Genomic DNA, 23,619 nt, shown 5'->3' on the forward strand with positions numbered 1-23,619 from the left:
ACCGTCAGTAATGAAATGGTTAATCGGAGGGAAAACTGGAGACAGTCCCGGCGGGACACATGGGACGGCCCCCCAAAACATTAGCATTAGTATCAGCTGCGCGCGCTAAACATTCAACAATGAGTCATGATGACCACATTTATCCAAATATCCAGCCTCCTGCGCCAATACATCGCCCGGTCGTCTCACGAGACAACGAGTAGTATTGAATATGCCAGTACCAACGCCTGTCGGCGTCGGTCCTACCTGAGCACGGCGTGGCTCAACTGCCAAACGCCACGCGTAGCCCATCGGTCCGCTGCCAAGCGACGAGGAAAGCACAGAATAGGACCGACGTTCCGTCTGGACGTGCCGAGAAGGTTCCGGGGGCTGGCGTACTTCTGGCGAAAGTCCAACATTGCGTAATTTCTCCCTTTTCTTCATAACAACGTTCCACCTGGTTGAAGTGCTGAGCAGCTCGACGGATGGAAAAGATAATGGAAGGGTGTAAACGTGACCACTTCGGGCGTCTTGTAGAAGCACGCACGGGAGTAGGCGTGGTCACGTGCAAGTGAGGTGTATGTGAAATTTTCCACGGGCACAGTAGGTGCTGGAGAGATGATATCTCAATAGGCAGAGCGAGACACGATTGGCCAGTATGATAATATAACACCCTTTACTCCGTTCTCTGTACTCAATTACTCTGTTTTTGTTACCTTGTTGATGTGTGATTTAAAGCTTAGGTCTGAGTTAGCAAAGATAGCAGACAGGGGTAGGTGGAAGGTGCAATATGGTTGTACAAATAATCAAACACACAGTCAAACAGCTTTAGCTCCCCGCTGGGCAATGGCCAGGGGCATTTATTTAAACAAAACAGAAAATTAAGAAACCAACAAAAATCATACTGGCTCCCAGTGAAGCACCTAACTGTCTTTGCTATAGTCCAGTCTTTAACTAGGCCGGGCCGCGTCTAGTTTTTTACCAACGGATTTCCAGTTCCGCGTTCGTGTTCTGCGATCTGATTGGCCACTGACGTTTCTGGTGCGATCTGATTGGCCACTGACGTTTCTGGTCATGTGACATGTGCGCCCAATCGCATGACGCGGCCATTTCCGCCTCTAACAGTCTGCAAACTACCTAACGCCTAGTTTATCACTGGTTAAGCTTAGGCGACTCTTTCGAAGTTGGTTAAGGTTAGAGTTTGGAATCAGGGCTGGTGTTCTATCGCCCTGCTCTAAGACGAACTCTAACCATAACCAACTTCGAAAGAGTGCCTAAGCTTAACTGGTGATAGAAACAGGCGTCACACGATTGGCGCAACCAGAAACGTCAGTGGCCAATCAGATCGCAGAACGCGAACGCGGAACTGGAAATCCGTTGGTAAAAGTAATCAGGCGGCCGGCCGCTGTCCGGCTTACCGGCTGTTAACTCAGTTTGGTTGTCTCCCAACAGCTCTCCCACTCTCCATTCCAAGACCCCCTCTGATGTTCTTGGTCTGTCCTCTTTGAGAGGCATGCTGATTGCTAATTGAAAGACAGCTGTGTGTGGGTCTGCATGTGTGCAGCTGTCAGTCTTCTTCTCTCCATTGCGGGGAGCCAACAGGCAGGAACATAGCATCCATTGATCACCATTCCCCTCAGCCCCTTACAGAGTCTATAATAGCACTAAGGCCCTGTTTAGACGGAAACGCTAGCAGGTGAATCCGCAAAAATATTTTTTCGGATGTGCCTTTCGTTTATACGGAAACAGCGTTTTTACGGGGTGAAACCGTAAAAAAGTGAGACCACCTTCCAGGGTGGAATTCCTAGAAACGATAGACCTTTGCGCTCTCATCTAAACTGTCAAACCGCATAAAACGATGACGAAAGGGTTGTCAAGGCTCTCGTCGCGCATACTGCTTACATCACAGGCATGCGCCAGTAGCCTAGAAGCGTAAACAAAGCGAACAAGCATGTCTGATTCTATCTACGGACTGGAGATCACCTGAAGGCTACATTGGCAGTACTTTTTTTTTGGCAGTACAAGAATCTGTCCCGCGGACTGGAGCCACTGTCTGTGAGTGACTCTGCTTTGGTCCAATCACATTCCTCACCCACAGTCTGCGAATCAGAGGCAGAGTAGGTCGGGTCTTCACAGCACGTCATGTGACATATGCGCCAATCGTGTGACAGCGGGGCTCAGTCGTCTCGAGTAGTTACAGCCTCGTCTGCACGGAGAATTCCACCCCAAAACACTAGTCTAAACGCAAAATTAAAAGTGAGACCGCAAGACGACTTTTGCGGTTTCTGTTCAGACTCTCTCCGTCTAAACGTAGCCTAAGACTTTGGGTTTGATCCAAGGAGTAAGTTGCCCCCATATTGCTCAGCAGTATTTATCTTTTTGTTATAGGGCCAAATAGTAGGATTTAATTTTTGTCCTAATTTAATTTTAGGAAGTTGTTGGTCATCCATTTGTTTATGGCTAAGAGAGAGGCTGAGATGGAGTTACTAGCTGTGGGATAATTTGGTTCAGCAGAGATGTACAATTGTGTGTCATCTCAAATCAAATCAAATCAATCAATCAATCAAATCTGTGTAGCTATGGAAACATGCATTGTGTTTTCTAAGGATGTCCCCAAGTGGCAGCATGTATAGTTAGAATAATAGTGGACATAATATTTTCTCCCTTTGATAAATGTTCTCAACCAGTCATACATAGTCAGAAAGACCAACTAACTTTTCTGCACTTTGGTTTAATAGGACAGGTATTCTAGTCTGAGGTCGCTAATTATTTTAGTAAGAGCAGTTTCAGTGCTGTGGTATGTTCTGAAGCCTTCTTCCATGATGTTGTTTTCTTTAAGAAAGAAGTTTATTTGTATTGTGACTATTTCTTGCTGATGAATGGAAGGTTGGATATAGGGCCTATAGTTGGTTAGTACATTACTGTCTAGTTTGGGTTTCTTTAGTAAGGGTTTTACGACGGCTGTTTTGAATGCATCTGGTAAAATGCCTGTTAGAAGCAATGTATTTATAATCTTTAGGACTGAAATACGTTCGAATATTCGCTTAAAAATACTGTGGGTATAGGGTCAATACAGGAAGTGGAGGAGTTGCATTCCATGACACTTTTATAGAGATCAGTTGTTTTCCCATGGTTACATATGGTATCTGTGTTTGCATCAGGACTAATGCTGGCTCTGATTGATGTCATTTTGTTTTTGAAGAATAATGCGAGTTCTTCACTTTTTGATGCAGGGGACTGCGGAGGGGTGGGGGCAGTGTTGAGTAGAGTTTCCAGCATTCTCTGTGATAATCTTAGAAAAGTAGTCCTTTCTTGAGAAATATGTCTTTGTTATAGGCAGTCATGGCTTCTTTATATATCGCAGTGGACTGAGCTTAGTTTCCCTGTTATTGTTTATCCATAGAGAGATTCTGACCAACACTGTTATTGTTTAACCATAGAGAGATTCTAACACTGTTATTGTTTAACCACAGAGAGATTCTAACCAACACTGTTATTGTTTAACCACAGAGAGATTCTGACCAACACTGATATTGTTTATCCATGGGGAGATTTTACATTTACATTTAGTCATTTAGCTGACGCTTTTATCCAAAGCGACTTACAAGTTCGACAAGTCATCAGGAAGGGTACAACTCTATCAGCTGAGTAACAATGTTCATCAAAGTGTTGCGTGTTACAGTGTAGGTTAGTTTATTAGGACAAGTGCATGACAGTAAGGTTAGTTAGGGTTAGAGTTAAAAAAAAAATTAAATAATATTATTATTTCAGATAATGGTTGAAGAAGTGCGTCTAAAGTCGACGGCGGAAGATTGGACGGGTTTCGGCTGTCCTAACTGGGGTGGGTAGTTCATTCCACCATTGTGGGGCAAGGACTGAGAATAGGTGGCATCTCTTTGATGACCCTCCCGGGGCTTGGATAGGAGTAGGTCTGAGGCGGCCAGAAGATGCAGAGCGTAGGGGTCTTGAGGGTGTGTAGTTAGAGACCATTGACCGGAGGTAGGCGGGAGCGGTTCCCTTTGCCGCACGGTATGCTAGGTCGAGGGCCTTGAAGCGGATACGTGCAGCAATGGAGAGCCAGTGCAGGTCCCTAAGAAGTGGGGTGATATGGGCCGACTTCGGTAGGTTTGAGATCAGGCGGGCCGCTGCGTTCTGAATGAGTTGAAGAGGCTTGGTGGCAGTGGTCGGGAGGCCACTTGACTTATTGACTTGACACTTGAATAAGTCACTTGACTTATTTTTTTTACCTCAATGGAGCGACAGCATCCAGTGTAAATTATAGGCTGTTGTTGAGATGTTCAACCATGCAGTTTAAAGAGCAGTCCAGGCTGCATGTAGGTTTTTACCAACGCACTTTCAGTTCCGCGTTCGGGTTCCGCGATCTGATTGGCCACTGACGTTTCTCTCAGCGCCAATCGCGTTATGCCTAGTTCTGCCTCTAACAGCCTGCTAGCTAGCTAACGCCTAGTTCTATCACTGGTTAAGCTTGGCGACTCTTTCGAAGTTGATTATGGTTAGAGTTTGGAATCAGGGCTGGTGGTCTATCGCCCTGCTCTAAGACAAACTCTAACCTTAACCAACTTCGAAAGAGTCGCCAAGCTTAACCAGTGATAGAACTAGGCGTAACGCGATTGGCGCTGAGAGAAACGTCAGTGGCCAATCAGATCGCGGAACCCGAACGCGGAACTGAAAGTGCGTTGGTAAAAACCTACACGCGTCCAGGCTGGATGGTTCAGTTAGGGGGCTTTCACACTAGCCATTCGGGGTCGAATCAGAGCGCGATCGCACCAAAAAAGGGTGTGATTGTCCCTGATGAGAACGCTCCCCTGCGTCCCCGGGGACGCTGATTCGCTCCAAACCTGGACCGCTGGAATAGGTGGTCTCGGGTGCGGACCAGCGCCCCCGACGACGGAGCGGCCGTGGTGTGCAAGCTTGTACCAAAACACGGAAGAGGCTTGCTGTATCAACTTTGTGACACACATGTCATTACTGTAATGCTTTCATGCTTGCTTGAATTTTGGGCAGATAAAAACATACAGCAACAACTGAACAATACCAACAAAAACGATATTTATGGGCAATTTGGCGAGTTCAGACCTCAACCAAACAAGCATGTTGAGCCTCACGGCTCAGTGGATGAAAACATGAAGCCACGTTACAAGCCCAAGACTTCCCTGGCTCGCATTAGGCCTGGCAATTCTTTTTGCCATTGTGTCTATACATTGGTTTCTTGTTCGAATGCATTTATTTCTATAGACCAGTGACATGCAAATATAATTGACGCAAGCAATGGGCTAACGTTAGCTGCTAAGTTATCCCATAAATAGGTTAATCTAACTAGCGTTAGCCACTAACCCAGGAAACGCTCAAAGCGGACTCCACGACACAAGTTCCATTCGTGAGAAAAGGGGGTGGGTTATATTGACAAGGCTTGACAACAGAGGCTCAAAGATAACTTCATATTTATTGGTTATTCGTTTCTTTATATCGGGCATCCAGTTTCCATCACCATCTGTTCAACTGCTTGTGTTGACGGTCGAGAGTGACATCATCGCCTACGGCAGCTTACACGCTCAAAACGCAAACCGTAAACAAAAACCAGAGCGAACCAGACTGCAGTGTGTACACAAACCAGGGGGGGAGAGGGAGGGGGGGAGTTCGCACTGGAGTTCGCACTCAGGACGGAGCGAGGACGGAGCGGAGCACCCGTTTCTAATGAGAAAGCCCCCTTAGTCTCATGATATTTGAGAACTTTTCTTCTGCCATGTCATCTAGTACTCTTCACTTAACAACGGTTACCGTTTTTGTCATTTTTGTTCATTTTAGGTTAGCATAGAAAAATACAAAGTGATGGTCGGATATAGGTAATTCGATTACTGACACTTAGACTTAGTGATAACAGCCTTGTTGTTATCACTAAGTCTTGGGTGATACCATGTTGGTGATACATGTTGTATTGGCTCAAAGCTGTCCAGTAGCTTGATAAGCTCAATAGCCTTGGGGTCATTCTTCTTCTTTTGAATATGAATATTCAGATCTCCATGTATGATTAATCTTTCACATCTACTGATACTGACCGAGATTAGCTCTGAGAATTCCTGTTGAAATTGTGATGAGTATTTCGGTGGTCAGTATAATGTGATGATGAGCAGAGACGGTTCAGCTTTGACTTCAATAGCAAGATATTTAAATGATATAACCACCAGGTCAATGTCATTACATACAAACGATGTAGATGAAATAGCAGCAACCGGCAAGGACGGGCTTCTATCAGCATTGTCGCACCAGTAATGTTGTTTAGCCAGGTCTCGACTAGGAACATGCATTGCCACATTTGTTTCAGTTATTAGATCATTGATTAAGAAAGATTTGTTGCTCAACGATCTGACATTAACTCATTCAGAGCCACGCCCTTATGACCATATTAGAGCTAGCGTGCCAGCACTGAAGTCAATGGGAGGATGTGAAAATTTGCGAACGCTTAAACTATATCTTAAATTATGGCTATGGGTCTAATACACCCGTCGCTTATCAATGACTTGCTTGCAGTCAACATGTACGAAACGGATTGTATTTTCATTGGTACATTTCCGTTTTATACCGTTTTGAATACGAGTATAGTTTTGGAGATGTCTAGTAATTCCAGAGAAATTCCGCGATAATAGCTCTTTAGTGGAATACACAAAACAAGTTGGCATTTTTCGGCTGATTTAAGAATAGTTTTCAAATAAACGCTAGATTATCGATAGTATATGTGTACTTATGCACGCTAGAGAAGCGGGCTGAAAAATCGCTTATCCATGACTTGGTCAGCACTAACGTTACGCACACACACACACACACACACACACACACACACACACACACACACACACACACACACGCTGCGATGGCGGAGAAAAAAACATCTGATTAACCCAATACTGGTAAAATACGGTCCTTACCTCACACCAGATGTTCTGCAAAAAGATTAATCCAATTCCTGATCGCCATTCCAAATATTGATCGTGTTTATTGATCCAACGTTATAGTCCAAAACACATAATCGACGCTGCTCCCAGCCTCCCCAGTGAATGTGGTAACAGCTACTGCATGCCCGAGAAGGGAAACCCCGGGACCGGAGTTTTTTTCTGATGCACAGTCCCATCCAATCCAATCCAATGATGTGCAATACCATCCGGGAGACGATAGGCGGCGGTATTCGCCCTTTTCGAGCTCAGAGCCATTCCCAATGATAACGTCAGGCTGGATGGATGAAAAATGAATGGATATTGCTAATAAAAGAAATAACGATTAAAACCCGAGTTTTCTCTGGTCTTGGCACGCAACACATGGCGAGTTAACCCGACTAATCTCGTGGTTGGCACTGAATGGGTTAAGAAGGGCCATTTTCAGTGATTTTGTGATGGTAGGTCTGAGGTTAATAGGTGTTACAGAGTGTGTTGAGTATTGCTTCTGGTAGTAGTGAAAACTACTAGCGAGGACACATCTATAAACCTTTGCCATGGACCCCAGGTCTATGCATGAATAAATACTGTAGAAAAGTGACAACATAACATCTGTTTTCTCTCCCGTTAGGATTGTATTGATGGATGATGCCATCGACTGCCTGATGACGTTCTCTGACTTCCTCTACGCTTTCCAGTTACAGTTCTACTACCAAGGTACATGGGAACTCTTTTTCCTCTCTCCTCTCTCCTCTTCTCCTCTCTCCTCTCTCCTTTCTCCTCTCTCCTCTTCTCCCCGTGGCATAAGTGCCGAGTCCCATTGTATCCACAGTCACATTAACTGTGCCCTCTTACCGCAATGGCACACTGGCGCGATCCCACCAAGTGACCAATGAGCATGGTGTTCGCGTGTCGAGAGCCAATCACGTCGGTCGAATGCTGTAGCTATCTGGCAACGATTTACAACATGAGGCAGAGGAACCTTTTCATATTTCTAATAACTATTGGAGGACCTTTTTCATAGTTCTAATAACTATTGGAGGACCTTTTTCATAGTTCAAATAACTATTGGAGGAACCGTTTCATAGTTCTAATAACTATTGGAGGAACATTTTCATAGTTCTAATAACTATTGGAGGAACCTTTTCATACTTCTAATAACTCGGGGGAACCTTTTCATAGTTCTAATAACTATTGGAGGAACCTTTTCATAGTTCTAATAACTATTGGAGGAACCTTTTCATACTTCTAATAACTCGGGGGAACCTTTTCATATTTCTAATAACTATTGGGGGAACCTTTTCATAGTTCTAATAACTTGGATGAACCTTTTCATAGTTCTAATAATTATTGGGGGAACCTTTTCATAGTTCTAATAACTATTGGAGGAATGTTTTCATAGTTCTAATAACTATTGGAGGAATGTTTTCTTTTTTTTTATCTATTTTTTCTTCCCCTATTTTTTCCATATTTTTCTCCCATCCCAATTTAGTCGTTATGCCAATTCCCTTCCTGGTCGTTGCACGCTTTTTGCCCCCTACTGTCGGCCTGGGGAGGGAGAAGACTACCACATGCCTTCTTCCGATACATGTGGAGTCAGCCAGACGCTTATTTTCACCTGACAGCGAGGACTCTCATTGGGAGAGTGTGGGAGGATCACACTATCTCCCCCAGATCCCTTCCCTGCTGAACAGGCGCCCCGACCGACCAGTAGGAGTTGCTGTTTACAACAACCAGGACACATACACCACGGCTTCTCACCCGCTAACACTGCCAATTGTGTTAGTAGGGACGACTAACCAAGCCGGAGGTACCACTGACAGCTGGATTCGATCCCAGAGTCTCTGCTGTGGTAGGCGAGCGCTTAGTCCGCTGCGCTACCCAGCCGCACCCTTTGGAGGAATGTTTTCATAGTTCTAATACGTATTGGAGGAACTACCCTCTTCTGTTGTGTCCACACTGCAGGAACTGAGGATGACTAGTTCTCAGAATGCTGTCGGACCGGCTTACGTCACACTGGAGCATTTTGGGGGGTTCAGTGCCTTGCTTAACACATTGTCTGCCACGCAGTTTGCCCATCTTATACCACTCTCTGCCAGTGCTGTAACCCTATGGAGTGGCTCACCTTCTTTGCAGGGCTATAACTTTTTAAATATTATAGCTATATCGACATTACTATGGCCCATTCAACATCGGGTATCTATCGTTCCGGATGTGGGAACGTTATATTTTTCCATTCATACATTGTCGTGTTAGTACCGTCGAGAATATAAGTATGTTTTTAGACTGTGTATAGCAGTAATTCCTAGAACGTGCAACGCACGTTATAGGCCCTGACGCGTATTATCGATTGGCGTTTCGTCCCTATACACGCTTTCAAATGCATATGATCGCTATACATTATGCTCCATCATGCGTGAAGGAAAGGGGGGGGGGTCGTTTATGATTCCTTGATTGTCAGTAACGGCTTTCTTTAGTAAGACACCATACGTTGATCAGATGGATTGCAATGAAATAAATGGACAATCGAGCTGGAAATAACGTTAGATTCCTCTTACCTCTGGCCGATGCGTCTGGAGAAAATATTTTCCAATTATTTGATGTTGATCTGCTAGATCCATTTTCCGTTTGTATGACGCAATAAAGTTTCAAGTTTCAAGTTTCTTTAATAGTTGTCATACAGAAGTACAGAATACTTTTATACAAAATGCTTCTTTCTGTAAACGCCGAAAGCATATTGATTCTTGCATCTCGAAAGTGATCCCATGCACTCGAGGTGTGTATATTGATCCACGTTACAAGATATCTCTGGCAGAGCTTTTTCCCTGATGCACAGAGCGCCACTTCCGGTTTAGAGTAGAGTGTAACTCGCCCAAAATCCACCAGGCAGCGGTATTGAGGCGTTGCAATATCAGACAGGGTCCAGCTGGCTCCCGGAGGCTTCCTGGATGAATTATGAATGCCAAATAGCGAATAAAATAAATAACGATCATAAAAACGAGTTTACTCGTTGTTGGCGTTATTAGATTGGCGGGCAATAACGAGTAAACTCGTTTTTGGCGCAGAACCAGTTAAGGGCACGTCGGTGATGGTTGTTGAGGGGGAGAGGAGTGATGTTACTTCACTTCTCTCTGATTTTCACATCTGGTCCAGGGATTCAAACTGCCAACCTTCCAGTCACCAGTGCCCCCCCTCTCTCTCTCTCTCGCCCCCTCCTCTCTCTCTCTCTCTCTCTCTCTCTCTGTCTCTCTCTCTCTCCCCCCCTCTCTCTCTCTCTCTCTCTCCCCCCCTCCCTCCCTCCCCCTTCTCTCTCTCTCTGCAGAGTTCTTGGACAGTGTGCTGACTATGTACCAGGACCTGTTATCAGGGAAGAGTCCCAACACTGTGATTGTTCCCACATCCACCTCAGTGGAGCACTTCCCCCTGGTGGTGGGAGAGGAGAATGACAGCCTGCAGCAGCAGGAGGTGGAGTCTTCTCTCCTCGCTGAGTGTATAGAGGGCTTCTGTGACAGGTTTAAACACAGGTAAAATTTATTATAAGACAAATAAAAATAAAAAACATAATTATGGAGGCACCGATATAACCTTTTCACTGCAGATACAGATTCAGAGTTCTAAACATTCAGTATCGGACGATACCAAGTACTGATCCATCCATTGCTCTTATTTTACTGATGCATTGAAATGTATTCATACTACATATCTCTAATGATATATATATATATATATATATATATATATGTCATTAGAGATATGTAGTATGAATACATTTCAATGCATAGAGTTATACACAAGCTATGTGTGTATTGATTGATTGATTGAAAACTTTATTAACAGATTGCAGAATGGGTACAATACAGTACAGCTCAATACACACAATTGTTAAGGGGATGCAGACCAGAGAAAGACTTTCGTCTTGTTTACACCAGGGTCCCCCATTTTCAATTCATCAGGATGTATAACTGTGTATATATATATATATATATATATATATATATATATATATATATATATACTAGGGCTGACCCCTATTAGTCGATTAGTCGACTAATCGGTCGAAAGGAGCCGTAGTCGACTAACGGCAACTTTTGGCCAATCATAGTCGACTATCCAAATCCTTAGTCGGGGAGAGGCCTAATATATATATATATATATATATATATATATATATATATATATATATATATATATATATATATATATATATACATACACACATAGCTTGGTTTGACTCAGAAAAATAAGGGCCTGTGTAAATGTTCCTCTCTCTTTCTTGTCTATCTCTCTCTCTGTCTCTTTCTCTCTCTGTTTCTCTCTCTCTTTCTCTATCTCTCTCTATGTCTCTCTGTCTCTATCTCTGTCTCCTCTCTCTATCTCTCTCTTTATCTCTCTCTTTATCTCTGTCTCTCTATATCTCTATATATCTATCTCTGTCTCTCTCTCTCTGTTTATCTCTCTCTCTATATATCTCTGATGCGCGTCGGTGGGGGCCCTTAGACTGCTTCATTACCAAATTCCTGTCCCCCAGTCTCCCATGTCCCCCCCCTCCCTTCATTCCGCCCTCCCTCCAGTCACCAGGCGCGATCCATCTTGTTTACTACTCGGTGTTTGAATGCTGCCGACTATCGCGCATATGGTGTCTCAGGCCTCCTGTAAGATGACATGTGTCAACAAATGTACATGTCTGTTGAATTTATGCTGTGCCATTGTTACTGTAAAAATGTAATGATTGTGGTGTTGTTATTATTAATGAGACGTTGAGCTGTATGTGTGTGTCACGAATTTCCCCAAGGGGATTAATAAAGGAATATCTTATCTTATCTTATATATCTGTCTATCTATCTATCTGTCTTTCTCTCTATATCTCTCTCTCTCTCTCTCTCTCTCTGTTTCTCTATCTCTGTCTCTTTCTCTTTCTTTCTCTATATCTCTTTGTCTATCTGTCTCCTCTCTATCTCTCTCTTTATCTCTCTCTGTCTCTCTATATCTATCTACTCCTGTATATATCTATCTCTGTCTCTCTTTCTATATATATCTGTCTCTCTCTCTCTCTCTCTCTCTCTCTCTCCAGCTATCCCTCCAGGTCTTGTATGAGAGAGGTGTTGGATCAGAATGTGAAGACCTCCTACTACAGTTTCTTAATGGCTTTGGCTAAACACGACACCGTCAACCATGACATAGGTTTGCTATGATTTCACTCATAACCTGATCACATACAAAGTCTTGATAACAGACTTCTATCTCTTTGAATGGGGAGTCATCCGTATCTTAATATAGGCTATATTCACTCTGCACATCAACATGTTGTTAGTAATACTGTATCCATTAGCTGTGTGCTCTATGAATTAACAAGTTGTTAATACTGTCATTAGCTGTATGCTCTATGAATCAACATGTTGTTAATACTGTATCATTAGCTGTTTGCTCTATGAATTAACAAGTTGTTAATGTTAATACTGTATCATTAGCTGTATGCTCTATGAATCAACAAGTTGTTAATGTTAATACTGTATCATTAGCTGTATGCTCTATGAATTAACAAGCACCTCATAGACCAGGGGTGGGCAATTATTTTTCCCAGGGGGCCGAATGAGCAACTGAAAATATGTTGGAGGGCCGGGCCAAAATTCCAAACTCAATTATGCATAATATACAAGTTCAAGTTCTTTAATAGTTGTCATACAGAAGTACAGAATACTTTCATACAAAATGCTTCTTACTGTTACGCTCCAGAGACTGTGCTAGACAAGATAGTATCAAATAACATAATAACATAATATAGCATGAATTTAGAAGAAGAAAATTAGGTCACAGTGTTCGGTATAGACATATGTACAATGTTCTGAGTTACCATATAATATACAATACACAATACTATGCAGTGTACTAATGTACAGTACTATCTAGTGCAAAGCAGAAATGGGATGAGGTACAATTTTAGGTACAATTTACAGTAAGGTGTACGAGTTGTAGTGCAATCCTTCATCCATAAATATAGTGTGGGGAGTGGGTGCTACAGTGTGTTTGTTTAAAGTGGGTGTGTGCTATAAAGTGTGTGGAGTGGGTGCTACAGTGTGTTTGTTTAAAGTGAGTGTGTGCGTGTGGATGTGTGTGCTATGTGCGTTTGGTGGTTGTTGTTGTGTAGTGTTCATTCATTGTTCGTTTAGCAGCCTGATGGCCTGGGGATAGAAGCTACTTCTGAGTCTTTCTGTGCTCGCCTTGAGACTCCGGTATCGCTTGCCTGACCGCAGCAGTTCAAAGAGGCAGTTGTTCGGGTGACTGGAGTCTTTAATGATTCTCTTAGCCTTGCCCTTGCAACGCTTGTAGTAAATGTTCTGGAGGGTGGGGAGCCCCCCTCCAATTGTGCGTTCGGCTGAACGTGTCACTCTTTGTAGTCTGCTTCGGTCTTGTGCAGTGCTATTCCCAAACCAGGAGGTGATGTTGCCGGTCAAGATGCTCTCTATTGTACATGAGTAGAAGTTCTTAAGGATCTTCTGGCTGACTTGGAACTTCCTTAGGCGCCTGAGGAAGTAGAGGCGTTGTCGTGCCTTCTTCACCACACTGTTAATGTGTGTGGTCCATGTCAAGTCCTCGGATATGTAGGCTCCGAGGTACTTAAAGCTGTTGACTCTCTCAACCGGTGCCCCGTCGATGCTGAGGGGGCTGTAGTCCTTGACCCCCGACCTCCTGAAGTCCACAATCATCTCCTTTGTTTTGCTGACGTTCAGGGAGAGGCTGTTTTCCTGGCATCATCCCGCCAGGACCTTGACCTCTTCCAGGTAGGCCCTCTCGTCGTTGGCAGAGATCAGGCCCACCACCACTGTGTCGTCAGCAAATTTGACGATTGTATTGCTACTCCGCTGAGCCACACAGTCGTGTGTGTACAGGGAGTAGAGGAGGGGACTCAGAACACAGCCCTGGGGGGCCCCTATGTTGAGGGTGATGGATGAGGAGGTGCAGTTGCCTGCTCTCACCACCTGGGGTCTGTCAGGAAGTCCAAGACCCACTGGCAGAGGTCATAGCCCAAGCCCAGGTCCCTGAGCTTGGCTATGAGTATGGAGGGGACTATGGTATTGAATGCCGAGCTGTAGTCGATGAATAGCATTCTCACATAGTTCCCCTGCCTCTTGTCCAGGTGTGATGCTGCTGTGTGCAGCACATGGGATATGGCGTCCTCCGTGGACCTGTTGGGGCGGTATGCAAATTGCAGGGGGTCCATGTTGATGGGGAGGGAGGAGCAGATGTAGCCCTTTACTAGCTTCTCAAAGCACTTCATGGCTATGGAGGTGAGAGCTACAGGGCGGTAGTCGTTGAGGCAAGCAGGCTTGGATTTTTTGGGTACAGGGATAATAGTGGACTTCTTCAGGCAGGTGGGGATGACAGCCTGTTCTAAGGACAGGTTAAATATGTCAGTGAATACTGGGGCCAGTTGGTCGGCACAGACTTTTAGGACGCGGCCGGGGATGCCGTCCGGACCTGCTGCCTTCCTGATATTCACTTTTTTAAAGGTCCGCCTCACCTCATGCTCTGTTACCCTGAACACTGCGCCTCCATCAGCAGCCGACCCCCCCCCCCCCCATTGCCGAGGCTTGTGAGCTGGTGTTGTTATTACCAGCATCAAACCTCGCATAGAAGGTATTGAGGTCATTTGCTAAGGAGATGTCACTGTTCAGTTTGAGGGAGGCGCCTTTGTAGTCTGTCATCGTTTTGAGCCCCTGCCACATAGCTCTAGAGTCAGCTTGTTCAAACTGGAGTTCAATTTTATCCCTGTAGCGCCGTTTGGCCTCTGACACTGTCCTCCTTACGTTGTGTCGCGCCACCTTGTGGTCATTCATGTTGCCTGCCACTAGGCCGTCATTGTATGCTTTGGTGCGCTCTCTCTATATAAAAAGCAGTAAATGGCATTGTTTTGACCCCTGGTAAGAGTGTATGTTATTATTTGGCAATTAAAAGGTGAGGTTAGCTTTCAAAAATATAATTTATTCAAATAGAATTTATTTCCAAAATGATAAACAAAATGTGAAACATTAATAACAAAGGGCATTTTGAGTTTCATATACTATTGAAACAAGGATTTTCTTAGCTTTCTAAAGACATCACATCATCTTATAGCCAAAATAAACAAGACATGTCACTGAACTGTGTAAAGAAAAGTGTCCCAGTTTTGTAGCCTTTTTTACTTTACATGCCTATATTAAACATTTAATGTTTTCAGAACTGTGCAAAAAAAGAAAAGAAAAAATATCAAGTGTCCCATTTCACTTGTTATATTTCCACATTTTAGTGTTCTTCAGTTCTTTTTTTTTTCATTCAGTGTGAGAAATCCAGTCTCTGTTGAGCTTTAACAAGTCCATCAAAGTCAGGTTGAATGTCTGAGGTGGAGATGCGAAGCACAGCTGCCAGATGTTCATCAGTGAGAGAGGATCTGTACCTGGACTTGGTAAACGTCATGACCGAGAATGTCTGTTCACATATAGGTGGATCCAAAGAGAACCAACATCTTCTGAGCATGTCTCCTCATGTTTGGAAAGTTCTCCTCCTTGAGAGCAGAGTAGAACTCTAGCAGTGATGCTGACTTAAAGTGCTCTTTCAGTAGTGAATCAGACTGCAGGTCAATGAGTTCAAGCTGAACAACTATCAACACTGCAGGTAAAGGGAGAGGAAACCAGCTGCATTTCATCCTCAACCTTTTTGAAATCTTGAAAACGCCTTGAAAATTCATCATGCAGTGCTCCCAACATGGATGAGTACCTGTGCCGGTGATCAGCTGATGGTTTGACTTCTTTCAGGGTTTTCATGTGTTTGAGATTGTTGCTGCCTAGTTGCCTTGAAATTAATTGCAACTTTGTCATGAAGGTTTTTACATGGCTATGCATTTCATGAGCAAAAATGCCCTTCCCTGCAGTTGTGTGTTCAGTAGGGATGGGTAACGTTCACATTTGAACCGATACGGTACCGGTACCTGTGAATCGATACCGGTACCCAACGGTACCTTTTTTCTGTACTTTAGTCTCTAAAAATGTAATCTACCTACCTCAGTTGTAAAAAAAAAAAAATCCAAACTTCAAATAACCACACTTTCGACCGTTTTCGGCTTGCCCCGACTGCTTTGTTGTTGAATCAAGTCAAATCCTAGGTAAGCGTATATTGTGCGTGTGAACGTTGACATGAAAATAAAAAAATTCAAAATTAAAATAAATCTAATTATCATGTAATCTTTTGCGGGCCGGTCAGAGTACAATGCCCAGGTCTGTCATAGACAATCATTCAGTAATTCAGTCATTCACTCACGGTTAGCCACTCTGCCCCCTAGTGGCGACTTACATGCAAGACACCTTCTATGACCAGTTCATGCGCCACTGCTTCTATGACACTGTGTCCTTGTTACACAGTAACGGCTTGTTGAAAGTCTCTCTCTGTCTCCAGGAGTGTTGCCCAACAAGTCAGACCTGCTGGTCGACCCAGAGATGGACCAGGAGCTGGATAAACTGTGAGCACATCTTTATTTATGTCCACATAAAGACAATGTTTAAAGGACACAAATATTATCAGTGCACTTGTACATTGTGGGTTATTCTGATACATTCGTGCCCAAATTGACAATGGCAACCAAAGTTACACACACACATGGATGATGAACCTGACAATCAACACACAGCTCATGGATACAGATAGCAGCGTCTTCTCCAAATTGCGCGGCTGCCAATAATTGCTGACACTGAGCAATATCTTGCTAATTGTTTGGCTCTTCTCTTCGGAAGACTGGCCATCTGAAGGCCTCTAACACCCAACTTATGAACATGACCCAGGCTTCCAAATATGAAGACTAAAAGTTTACAGTTGTAGCCGAGTTGTGATATGGTATGCTCTAACAATTGGTACTTTAATATTTTGGTTGTAAAGGCTTCCTCTAGACTGTAGTCAAACGTGCAGCCAACTTCTAAGGTGAGAACCTCTCTGTTATTCTCATTAACAACAACAACATCGGGGGTGTTTGCTGAAATACCTGAGAACAGTGAATTGTCCCTACACAGATTGAACATATATGGCTTCACACTGGTGTGCTTATACAGCTTATATGTTGCAGGTGACCCGAGTGTGGAACTGACACTGTTTGCAATCAGATCCACGATCCTATCATGCCTACAAATGTAGAGCATGACAGCCATTGAGTATGTGAGACATGGTTTCTGTTGTCTGTTCATGACCATGGTGTATGCAGTGTGGGCTATGACTGCCAGGGAACCAGATGGAAAGGTTGAGCTTCGATGGTAAAACCTGTAGCCTAGCTTTTAAAGTAAAAATGATGATGCTCTCATCAATAGCTACATTTTTTAAAACTGCATGCGAGACAGAGTGGTCAGCGGCAGGGAGACAGGCAAGCTTCCCTTGCAGTTTAAGCTCAGTCCAGTGTTGACGTTGGCGTTGTTGTTGTGCCGACATGAGATGGCCACGGGCATTGGTAAGTGGCAGTTCACGTTCCACAGATGTCAATGGTGGCCTTCACGGAGATGGTAGGGTCAGAGATGATCTCCTCAGAAACATTAACAGCGTCTGAGTCCGGCCCCACCCACTCCAGGGCCACGTTGGACCAGCCGCATAGGTCATTCAGGTCTGGCCAGTCAGACCACACCCCAAATCCGGGGGCGCGGCTGTCCAGCTTTCCACTTGGTTTCCTCTTGTAACCCAGGAAGTTTGGATCCGACCCACATGCCAGGGGGACCTTGCGTCGCTGCAGGTCTAAGAACAGAGAGGCTCTGGCCTGCTCTCTGACCTGCTGGTCGTCACTGTTCAGCATGTTGAGAAGATGACTGAGTCTCGTGGCAATGTACGTCCATTCAAAGTTGGGAACACCCAGGCCGCCCCTCCGCATGGTATGGAATATGATGTCCCGTGTTGAGTGAGTGCTCAGTCCAGTCCATTGTCTCACCATCTGTACGGTTTTATTGTTCATCTCAAAAAGAAATTTGCGAGGAATATGTACATTTGAGAATAGGTGCTGAACTTTGACCAGGGCTATCTGTCTGACTGCTTCAAGTTTCATGATGAGTGGCAGGGGCGATGAATCAATTAAATCTAATCTGGTTGAGTAATCAGAGATAATTTCACTCACTTGTTGTTCCCATTCACCTGCCACATTAAATGTATGACCCAGATAGGTATATGTTTCATGACGTGCGTAGACTCTCAGTGGCTTGTTATCAACTGTAAACACACACACACACACACACTGCACAGTACACACACACGCACACACTGCACAGTACAAACACATATACACAAACACACACGCACACACTGCACAGTACAAACACACACATACACACACATATGCAGACAAGGGTGACAGACAGTGTCTCAAAATAATCACATTCAGAGAAAATAATTAAATGTGATGTTATTTTATGTTGAGTGAAATTAGAATTGACTGCATTTTGAGGTGAAATGTGTAGAAATAACCTATATTTTATATATATACAGTATAACCTATATTCTATATTGTCCTTGTTTGTCCTCCTCCTCTCTCCTCTCCTCCTCAGTGTAGCTCAGCTGGCGGTGAGTCCAGGCAGTAACAGCGGCCACAGTGCGCTGGGAGCTCTGAAGGAGGTACAGAGGAAGGCCTCCCCCAGGAGGAGCCTCCACCACCGCAGGAGGATGGAGGTGGAGAGCGACGGCTCCACAGAGGAGACGGACTCCTCTGAGAACTGAGGCTTCAGCTTCCCGCTGGGCCGAGCAGCAGCAGCAGCAGCATCCTGGCCCCCCGCAGGACATCATGACTCGCAGCATGCACGCACACACCAAGCAGTGACGTGATGGTTGTAATATTAGATATCGTTAGCCTCGTACGATAATTGCGATAAGTAATTTTTCACGATTTTTGGAAAAGAAGAAAAAACAAGTTTTCCAGCAAATGTGTATGAGTTTTTAAGTTATATTTTGAAAATAAGTTCCACAAGGTGTATCAACTAGTTTGCAAAAACACAACCATTGCGTAACAAAATAAGGTGACTTTTAAACAAAATATATCGTGACTTAGGCATTTTTTCCTCGTACATACATACTTTACATGTCATACACTAAGGCAGTTGTTATACTTGCCTAAGTCATGCGATCGCCATCTGTGTATGTAATTTTTTTACGTAACACACGTTCTGATTGGCTGAGGACATAGGCACTAAACCAGGGCGATGCAGCAGTGTGAGGAGATTACAGTTAGGCAGGAATATCAATTTGGCCAAAAAAGAAGAACACCGTAAATGTTTAACTACAGATGGAGCTATTCGAGAAGAAGAACACAGTAAAGGTTTTAACTACAGATGGAGCTATAGGGAGGTGTAGTGGTTACAGGAGGCGACACCTCCCTATTCCAGTGGACTTTTACAAAGCTGTGGTGAGTTTTGTTGTTTGTCTTTCCCACCAGACTATATGTAACATTACAACAATCCTGTAGCTGAGCTCGGTGTGTGATTAACCCTTTCACTGCCACACTACAGAAGGTTAACCGTCTGTAGTGTGGTAGTGAAGGGTTAACCTTCTGTAGTGTGGTTGTGAAAGGGTTACATTTCTGTAGTGGGGTTGTGAAAGGGTTAACCCTTTGTCGTGTGGCAGTGAAAGGGTTAAGTTGAGCAGATATGAGGAAATTGTGTGGCCCATATATGCACTGACGAGCTGGGACGCTGTAGCGGCTCAATAGTGTCTAGATCCCATAGCCCAGAAGTAGGGATGCACCGATCCGACTTTTTCAGTCCCGATACCGATACCTGGCTTTGGGTATCGGCCGATACTGAGTACCGATCCGATACCCATACCATTATCTGAAATGAAAAAAAAAATCGAACCCCAACTAACCTTACTGTCATGCACTTGTCCTAATATACTAACCTACACTGTAGCACTCAACACTTTGATGAACATTGTTACTCAGCTGATAGAGTTGTGCCCTTCCTGATGACTTGTCGTACAGAACTTGTAAGTCGCTTTGGATAAAAGAGTCAGCTAAATGACTAAATGTAAATACCCATTGTATTATTAATTAATTAATTAACTCATTGGACTCCGACAACGCTTATATACGTGTTTGTCTGACAACTGTTGAACGCCAACCACGTAGATATACGTTATTTGATCGTTATTTCTTTTATTCGATATTTCTATTCATTACAGGCCCACTGACTCGGGGTTAACATGGGGAATCCTCATGCCAATGTAAAAGTGCAATACCGGCCGCATCACGCTAGACGGCAGTATCGAGCACCCTTTCTACCCTTGTATCTTTCTCTGTGGGGCGGCCCCAGGTCTCGGGTTTCATTTTCCCTTGTTGGGCAAGGCCAACGGTTGTCCCGGTTCCATCGAAGCCCGTAAAATATCTCCGATCCATATGTTGTGGTGAATTATGCTGTCGAGCAAATGGACATTGGATATAGCAGATGGCGATCAAACAATTGGAATATTCTTTTTGGATTACTCCCGGCCACAGGTAAGGGCGATTTGACGTCAATTTTAGCTTGATCCTGCAATGCTTTCACACCGATCGGGCCGATAACCGTTTTTAGTGTTCAATGCGAATGCCGTTACTCAAATAATCAGAAACGTGCATTCATGATGGAACATAATAGCTATGATCTAGATTTGATTTCGGAACAATAGCGGGTTCAGGCAAGAAATGGCAACGTCTACAATGGAATCGACGTATACTGCCATAACTAAGCATTTCATGAATTACCCTAGACCGCTCTAAAACACTTATATTCACCACGGTATAACACAGGAACGTATGGATGGAAAAATGATCTCTTTTTTGCATCTTGACCGGAAGAAACTGAATGTCAAATGACTATAGTATTGTATCCATGGCTATAATATACAGAGACGTGCACAGGACTTTAAAGGGGCAGGTGCTCAAAGGCTGAGAAGGGCACTATACCTGTGTGTTTTAACCGAGCGCGCGTAGCGCACAAGCCCGATTTTTAAGGGCCCTATTCGGGCGGGGGGGCCCCCTTTTTATGCTTTTTGGGGGGTTTTGGTGATCAAATATTGAATATCGAACTATAATAATCAGTGCAGGAGCTCACTTATCCTTGAAAGATACTTTTATCACTGACTTAAAAGGCCCATACATCTCCATAAATGTTCAGGGGGGAGGGAATAAGTGCTTACCCTACAGACCCCAAGAAGTGCTGTATATTCTGTATTGTTTAATATAAATGCATTTTTTATTCCAATCCCGATTTGTATTTGAGATTCCCAAATCCCATCAGACTTGACTTCTTCGTGTCCCTCAGTGAGTGTAATACCAGCATTCAACTGTATGCGCCACAGCGGTTTCTATCATCATCATCATCACCACCCACGCTATGCATAAAATATATAGGTCCGCGGAGAGGCACGCTGAGGAGGCCGTGCAAACTGCAATGGAATATGGGGCATCTCTCTCTCTTTACCTAATATTTTGATTATATCCTGTAGGGGTGTAACGGTACGTGTATTCGTCCCGTGAATTTACGGTACAGCCGTCACGGTGCGGTACGCGCACGCGCACCCATGCGACGAATGCGCCCCACAGCGCAAACACACCCACATGCAGGCACTCGCGAGGTCCGTGCGAGAACAGCGCTCGTGGCCGGGCACACCGAGCTCAGACTTCAGAGCGGCGAAAGTGCACGGAACAGCTGCAGGGTCATTACAGTTTTCTTTCGTTTTCTTGTGCGCCCAATACTGTTAACCAAATGAAACCAATGGAAAGAAACACACACGCGTCGCCGACAAACGCATCAACATTCTCCCCCGCCGGACTCACAGGCACAATCAAATAAAAAGAAGAACCTACTTTTCCGGACAGATCATCTGAGCTCCACTGTGTTTAAATCCAAATAATCCTCTGCCATTGTTGTAACATATCATCTGTTCTCTAGTATTCAGTCTGGTCGTGAAGTAAAATTCTCTCTGGAAGTGAAACTGAAACTTAGCAAGGATACGTTGTTAAAGGGGCAGTAAGCAAGTGGATGCCTGAACACAGAATGACACCAGTATCACTAATTACCACGGCAAGCCTATAGAAAATTATTCTATTTAATAATAATAATAATTATCATAAATATAATATATACATTTAAAAAAAAATTAAATGTAAAAAATAAATTACAAACAAATTATATTAATAATAATTATAAATATTTTTTTTCTGTTGTACCGAACTCGTACCGAACCGTGACCCCAATACCGAGGTACGTACCGAACCGTGGCTAGTGTGTACCATTACACCCCTACTATCCTGACATTTTTCAGTTGGAAGGGCAGTCTATGCATAACGAATTTATTTAAAAAAAAAATCTTCAAAAAGGGCACTTTTTTTACGAGGCTCAAAAAGGCAGGTGCTCAAGCACCCCTTGGGCTCTATGTGTGCACGTGCCTGATAATATAGAATATAGATTTAGCTCTACAAACAAGGTGACTAACTCCCATCGTTTACAGCATGCCAGTAACTACCACAGGATAAGGCTAATCCCCGGCGGCCAATGAGTAAACTGTATGCCTCACTGTGTGGAAGAGACTGGGGTCATTCTTTTGTGCAAGGCAACATCAGGCTTGACTTAAAACATTATACTTTCCTAACTTAGTGAAACTAAATGTAACAAATTAACACATAAGATATAAATTATTTGTTATTTCTTATTTTAATTCTTATTATATTATATTATAAAAAAAAATTATAAAAAAAAGAAGAAATATCCGATATATATATATATTTTTTAACCGATACCCGATACAGCTATTTTAGTGATATCGGGGCCGATATCCGATATCAATATCGGATCGGTGCATCCCTACCCAAAAGGACGTTTCCATGGGAACCTATAGCTGCAAAGCCATAACTCATAATTCTCACCTAAAAATGTGTATAGAAACGTATTCCTTACCTTAAACTTTCCCACCACTTAAACATTATAAATACACGCACAGATGTAATTTTCGGCTATAGGATCTAGACACTTCACTTCTCTGGGACAGTCTAATCAGACTGTTTATCCTCCCTCCCTTCTCACCACAACCACAGCCTGCCTCCTTGCATCTCACTACTGTGTCTCTGGTGGAGCATCTCACTACTGTGTCTCTGGTGGAGCATCTCACTACTGTGTCTCTGGTGGAGCATCTCACTACTGTGTCTCTGGTGGAGCATCTCACTACTGTGTGTCTGGTGGAGCATCTCACTACTGTGTGTCTGGTGGAGCATCTCACTACTGTGTGTCTGGTGGAGCATCTCAGTACTGTGTCTGGTGGAGCATCTCACTACTGTGTGTCTGGTGGAGCATCTCACTACTGTGTGTCTGGTGGAGCATCTCACTACTGTGTCTCTAGTGGAGCATCTCACTACTGTGTGTCTCTGGTGGAGCATCTCACTACTGTGTGTCTGTAATGTTGTCGTCCTGTCTGAGATGTACCAGTTAACCACTGATCTGAATGTCCTTGTCTGTCTGAGATGTACCAGTTAACCACTGATCTGAATGTTGTCTGTCTGAGATGTACCAGTTAACCACTGATCTGAATGTTGTTTGTCTGAGATGTACCAGTTAACCACTGATCTGAATGTTGTCTGTCTGAGATGTACCAGTTAACCACTGATCTGAATGTTGTCTGTCTGAGATGTAACATAATAATAACAAACTCAGCTTCTCAGTTACAGTGGATGACAATA

At 43.8% G+C, this 23,619-nt stretch overlaps 1 protein-coding gene across 1 annotated transcript in view; it reads left to right on the forward strand.

Moving 5' to 3' along the window:
- Nucleotides 1-18,635, forward strand: part of cstpp1 (centriolar satellite-associated tubulin polyglutamylase complex regulator 1) — a gene marked incomplete at its 3' end in the record, with an annotated part of 37,456 nt that extends 18,821 nt beyond the window's left edge. The window contains exons 5-9 of the mRNA XM_084335505.1: nucleotides 7,558-7,643; nucleotides 10,249-10,450; nucleotides 11,998-12,107; nucleotides 16,353-16,416; nucleotides 18,467-18,635. Of these exons, the coding sequence (XP_084191631.1) occupies nucleotides 7,558-7,643; nucleotides 10,249-10,450; nucleotides 11,998-12,107; nucleotides 16,353-16,416; nucleotides 18,467-18,635 (631 nt within the window). The remainder of the gene's footprint in view (nucleotides 1-7,557; nucleotides 7,644-10,248; nucleotides 10,451-11,997; nucleotides 12,108-16,352; nucleotides 16,417-18,466) is intronic.
- Between the last annotated feature and the right edge of the window lie 4,984 nt (nucleotides 18,636-23,619).

The sequence above is a fragment of the Notolepis coatsorum genome (assembly GCF_963971535.1).
Source record: "Notolepis coatsorum genome assembly, chromosome: 18".
Lineage (NCBI taxonomy): Eukaryota > Metazoa > Chordata > Actinopteri > Aulopiformes > Paralepididae > Notolepis > Notolepis coatsorum.